This window comes from Sander vitreus, unplaced genomic scaffold (assembly GCF_031162955.1).
Source record: "Sander vitreus isolate 19-12246 unplaced genomic scaffold, sanVit1 ctg201_0, whole genome shotgun sequence".
In the NCBI taxonomy this organism is placed as follows: domain Eukaryota; kingdom Metazoa; phylum Chordata; class Actinopteri; order Perciformes; family Percidae; genus Sander; species Sander vitreus.
The window spans coordinates 237,501-244,233 of NW_027595404.1; the positions used below are offsets into that span (position 1 = coordinate 237,501).

Sequence of the window (6,733 nt, forward strand, 5' to 3'; positions counted from 1 at the left end):
GGTATGATGTGGTATGATGTGGTATGATGTGGTATGATGTGGTATGATGTGGCATGATGTGGTATGATGTGGTATGATGTGGCATGATGTGGCATGATGTGGTATGATGTGGTATGATGTGGCATGATGTGGTATGATGTGGTATGATGTGGTATGATATATTATGGTATGATGTGGCATGATGTGGTATGATGTGGTATGATGTGGTATGATGTTGCATGATGTGGTATGATGTGGTTTGATGTGGCATGATGTGGTATGATGTGGTATGATGTGGTATGATGTGGTATGATGTGGTATGATGTGGCATGATGTGGTATGATGTGGTATGATGTGGTATGATATATTGTGGTATGATGTGGTATGATGTGGTATGATGTGGCATGATGTGGTATGATGTGGTATGATGTGGTATGATGTTGCATGATGTGGTATGATGTGGTATGATGTGGTATGATGTGGTATGATGTGGTGTGATGTGGTATGATGTGGTATGATATATTGTGGTATGATGTGGTATGATGTGGCATGATGTGGTATGATGTGGTATGATGTGGCATGATGTGGTATGATGTGGTATGATGTGGCATGATGTGGTATGATATGTTATGGTATGATGTGGTATGATGTGGTATGATGTGGTATGATATATTATGGTATGATGTGGTATAATGTCGTATGATATATTATGGTATATTGTGGCATGATGTGGCATGATGTGGTATGATATATTATGGTATGATGTGGCATAATGTGGTATGATGTGGTATGATGTGGTATGATATATTATGGTATGATGTGGCATGATGTGGTGTGATGTGGCATGATGTGGTATGATGTGGTATGATGTGGTATGATGTGGTATGACATATTGTGGTATGATGTGGTATGATGTGGCATGATGTGGTATGATGTGGTATGTGGTCTGATGTGGTATGATATGGTGGTGATGTGGTATGATATATGATGGCATGATGTGGTATGATGTGGTATGATGTGGCATGATGTGGTATGATGTGGCATGATGTGGTATGATGTGGCGTGATGTGGTATGATGTGGTGTGATGTGGTGTGGTGTGATGTGGTGTGATGTGGTTTGATGTGGTGTGATGTGGTATGATGTGGTGTGATGTGGTGTGATGTGGTATGATGTGGTGTGATGTGGTGTGATGTGGTATGATGTGGTGTGATGTGGTATGATGTGGTGTGATGTGGTATGATGTGGTGTGATGTGGCATGATGTGGTGTGATGTGGCATGATGTGGTGTGATGTGGCATGATGTGGTATGATGTGGCATGATGTGGTATGATGTGGTATGATATATTATGGCATGATGTGGCATGATGTGGTGTGATGTGGTATGATGTGGTGTGATATGGTGTGATGTGTTATGATGTGGTATGATATATTATGGTATGATGTGGCATGATGTGATGTGGTGTGATATGGTGTGATGTGGTGTGATGTGGTATGATGTGGTGTGATATGGTGTGATGTGGTATGATATATTATGGTATGATGTGGTATGATATGGTGTGATGTGGTGTGATGTGGTATGATGTGGCATGATGTGGTATGATGTGGCATGATGTGGTGTGATATGGTGTGATGTGGTATGATGTGGTATGATATGGTGTGATGTGGTGTGATGTGGTATGATGTGGTGTGATATGGTGTGATGTGGTATGATATATTATGGTATGATGTGGTATGATATGGCATGATGTGGTATGATATATTATGGTATGATGTGGCATGATGTGGCATGATGTGGTATGATGTGGTATGATATATTATGGTATGATGTGGTATGATATGGCATGATGTGGTATGACATATTATGGTATGATGTGGCATGATGTGGCATGATGTGGTATGATGTGGTATGATATATTATGGTATGATGTGGCATGATGTGGCATTATGTGGTATGATGTAGTATGATGTGGCATGATGTGTTATGATGTGGTATGATATATTATGGTATGATGTGGTATGATATGGTGTGATGTGCTGTGATGTGGTGTGATGTGGTATGATGTGGTATGATATGGTATGATGTGGTATGATATGGTGTGATGTGGTGTGATGTGTTGTGATGTGGTGTGATGTGGTATGATGTGGTGTGATGTGGTATGATGTGGTATGATGTGGTATGATATGGTGTGATGTGGTGTGATGTGGTATGATATGGTATGATGTGGTGTGATGTGGTGTGATGTGGTATGATGTGTTGTGATGTGGTATGATGTGGTATGATGTGGTGTGATGTGGTGTGATGTGGTATGATGTGGTGTGATGTGGTATGATGTGGTATGATGTGTTATGATGTGGTATGATGTGGTATGATATGGTGTGATGTGGTGTGATGTGGTATGATGTGGTATGATATGGTGTGATGTGGTAAGATATATTATGGTATGATGTGGTGTGATGTGGTGTGATGTGATGTGGTATGATATGGTGTGATGTGGTGTGATGTGGTATGATATGGTGTGATGTGGTATGATATGGTGTGATGTGGTATGATATGGTGTGATGTGGTGTGATGTGGTGTGATATGGTGTGATGTGGTATGATATGGTGTGATGTGGTATGATATGATATGGTGTGATGTGGTATGATATGGTGTGATGTGGTATGATATATTATGGTGTGATGTGGTATGATATATTATGGTATGATGTGGTATGATATGGTGTGATGTGGTATGATATATTATGGTATGATGTGGTATGATGTGGTGTGATGTAGTGTGATGTAGTATGATGTGGTATGATGTGGTATGATGTGGTGTGATGTAGTATGATGTGGTATGATGTGGTATGATGTGGTATGATATATTATGGTATGATGTGGCATGATGTGGTATGATGTGGTGTGATGTGGTATGATGTGGTATGATGTGGTATGATGTGGTATGATGTGGTATGATGTGGTGTGATGTAGTATGATGTAGTATGATGTGGTATGATGTGGTATGATGTGGTATGATGTGGTATGATATATTATGGTATGATGTGGTGTGATGTGGTGTGATGTGGTATGATGTGGTATGATGTGGTGTGATGTAGTATGTTGTGGTGTGATGTAGTATGATGTGGTATGATGTGGTATGATGTGGTGTGATGTAGTATGATGTGGTATGATGTGGTATGATGTGGTGTGATGTAGTATGATGTGGTATGATGTGGTATGATGTGGCATGATGTGGTATGATGTGGTGTGATGTGGTATGATGTGGTATGATGTGGTATGATGTGGTATGATGTGGCATGATGTGGTATGATGTGGTATGATGTGGTGTGATGTGGTATGATATGGTGTGATGTGGTATGATGTGGTGTGATGTGGTATGATGTGGTATGATGTGGTGTGGTGTGATGTGGTGTGATGTGGTGTGGTATGATGTGGTATGATGTGGTATGATGTGGTATGATATATTATGGTATGATGTGGTGTGATGTGGTGTGATGTGGTATGATGTGGTATGATATATTATGGTATGATGTGGTATGATATATTGTGGTATGATGTGGTATGATGTGGTATGATATGGTATGATGTGGTATGATATGGTATGATGTGGTATGATATATTATGGTATGATGTGGTATGATGTGGTATGATGTGGTATGATATATTATGGTATGATGTGGTATGATGTGGTATGATATGGTATGATGTGGTATGATGTGGTATGATGTGGTATGATATATTATGGTATGATGTGGTATGATGTGGTATGATATAGTATGATGTGGTATGATGTGGTATGATGTGGTATGATATATTATGGTATGATGTGGTATGATGTGGTATGATATATTATGGTATGATGTGGTATGATGTGGCATGATGTGGTATGATGTGGTATGATGTGATGTGATGTGGTATGATGTGGTATGATATATTATGGTATGATGTGGTATGATGTGGTATGATATGGTATGATATGGTATGATGTGGCATGATGTGGTATGATGTGGTATGATGTGGTATGATGTGGTATGATATGGTATGATGTGGCATGATGTGGTATGATGTGGTATGATGTGGTATGATGGTATGATATGGTATGATGTGGCATGATGTGGTATGATGTGGTATGATATATTATGGTATGATGTGGTATGATGTGGTATGATGTGGTATGATGTGGTATGATATGGTATGATATATTATGGTATGATGTGGTATGATGTGGTATGATATATTATGGTATGATGTGGTATGATATATTGTGGTATGATGTGGTATGATATGGTATGATATATTATGGTATGATATATTATGGTATGATGTGGTATGATATGGTATGATGTGGCATGATGTGGTATGATATATTATGGTATGATATATTATGGTGTGATGTGGTATGATGTGGTGTGATGTGGTGTGATTTGGTGTGATGTGGTATGATGTGGTGTGATGTGGTATGATGTGGTATGATATGGTATATGGTATGATGTGCTCATTAATTCCCCCGTGTCTCTGTAGGGGCTGCAGCTCGTCCTCGCCGTGCAGCTGTACAGCGCCTTCGGCAGGAAGTCGGCCGCCAGGAAACGAGCCGCTCTGGCTGGCGGCGCCGACGACCACGGAGAGCAGAACTACGCCTACAGCGATCCTCAGGATGGTTACGCAGACCCCGCCCACCCTGCACATCACCATGACTACCAGAACTAGGACTACAGTACCTGGAGACGGCCAATCAGTCGGTGCTGAATTCATAGACACACACACACTCACACACACACACACACACACACACACACAGAGACACACACACAAACACACACACGGAAACACAGAGACAGACACACACACTCACACACACATACACACACACACACACACACACACACACACACACACACACACACACACACACACACACACACACACACACACACACACACACACACACACACACACACACACACACACACACACACACATACACACACACACACGGACACACAGAGACAGACACACACACACACACACACAGACACACAGAGACAGACACACACACACACACACACACACACACATACACACACACACGGACACACAGAGACAGACAAACACACACACACACACACACACACAGACAGACAGACAACATAAGGAACGAAACGGGATTTTTGCAGGACAGGATTTTTTCAGGGGGGGGGGGGGCAGTCACGTGATCGGGATGTGACGGGAGTATTTTCGTGGGACCGGGACGGCATGGGAGCGACAACTGATTCCCTTGTCACCCTCTAATAAACAGTCTAATAAACAAATTTCAAATTGGTTGTGATTCAGAATATATAAACATGCAGCTTCTCAAAAAACTATCCCTGTACAACATTACCAAAACGAAATAAAAACTTTGAATCAAACAAAATATAGAATTGCTCTCCATGTTTTCTTTTGTCTCTGGTAGACATGACATAGGTTTAGTATATAAAGAAGCATGTCATCTGCATATAGCAAAACCTTATTTTTTGTCTTTGGTAGACATGACATAGGTTTAGTATATAAAGAAGCATGTCATCTGCATATAGCAAAACCTTATTTTTTGTTTCTGGCAGACATGACTTAGGTTTAGTATATAAAGAAGCATGTCATCTGCATATAGCAAAACCTTATTTTTTGTCTCTGGCAGACATGACTTAGGTTTAGTATATAAAGAAGCATGTCATCTGCATATAGCAAAACCTTATTTTTTTGTCTCTGGCAGACATGACTTAGGTTTAGTATATAAAGAAGCATGTCATCTGCATATAGCAAAACCTTATTTTTTTGTCTCTGGCAGACATGACATAGGTTTAGTATATAAAGAAGCATGTCATCTGCATATAGCAAAACCTTATTTTTTTGTCTCTGGCAGACATGACTTAGGTTTAGTATATAAAGAAGCATGTCATCTGCATATAGCAAAACCTTATTTTTTTGTCTCTGGCAGACATGACATAGGTTTAGTATATAAAGAAGCATGTCATCTGCATATAGCAAAACCTTATTTTTTGTCTCTGGCAGACATGACATAGGTTTAGTATATAAAGAAGCATGTCATCTGCATATAGCAAAACCTTATTTTTTTGTCTTTGGTAGACATGACATAGGTTTAGTATATAAAGAAGCATGTCATCTGCATATAGCAAAACCTTATTTTTTTGTCTTTGGCAGACATGACATAGGTTTAGTATATAAAGAAGCATGTCATCTGCATATAGCAAAAACCTTATTTTTTGTCTTTGGTAGACATGACATAGGTTTAGTATATAAAGAAGCATGTCATCTGCATATAGCAAAACCTTATTTTTTGTCTTTGGTAAACATGACATAGGTTTAGTATATAAAGAAGCATGTCATCTGCATATAGCAAAACCTTATTTTTTGTCTCTGGCAGACATGACTTAGGTTTAGTATATAAAGAAGCATGTCATCTGCATATAGCAAAACCTTATTTATCTCTGGTAGACATGACATAGGTTTAGTATAGAAAGAAGCATGTCATCTGCATATAGCAAAATCTTATTTTTTGTCTCTGGCAGACATGACTTAGGTTTAGTATATAAAGAAGCATGTCATCTGCATATAGCAAAACCTTATTTTTTGTCTCTGGCAGACATGACATAGGTTTAGTATATAAAGAAGCATGTCATCTGCATATAGCAAAACCTTATTTTTTGTCTCTGGCAGACATGACTTAGGTTTAGTATATAAAGAAGCATGTCATCT

The 6,733-nt window shown here is 39.4% G+C and overlaps 1 protein-coding gene across 1 annotated transcript in view; it reads left to right on the forward strand.

The window, feature by feature from the left end:
• LOC144513279 (CD82 antigen) overlaps positions 1–5,162 on the forward strand; it is a 14,680-nt gene extending 9,518 nt beyond the window's left edge. The window contains exon 8 of the mRNA XM_078244307.1: positions 4,502–5,162. Within this exon, the coding sequence (XP_078100433.1) occupies positions 4,502–4,687 (186 nt within the window). The 3' untranslated portion in view covers positions 4,688–5,162. The remainder of the gene's footprint in view (positions 1–4,501) is intronic.
• Positions 5,163–6,733: the final 1,571 nt, after the last annotated feature.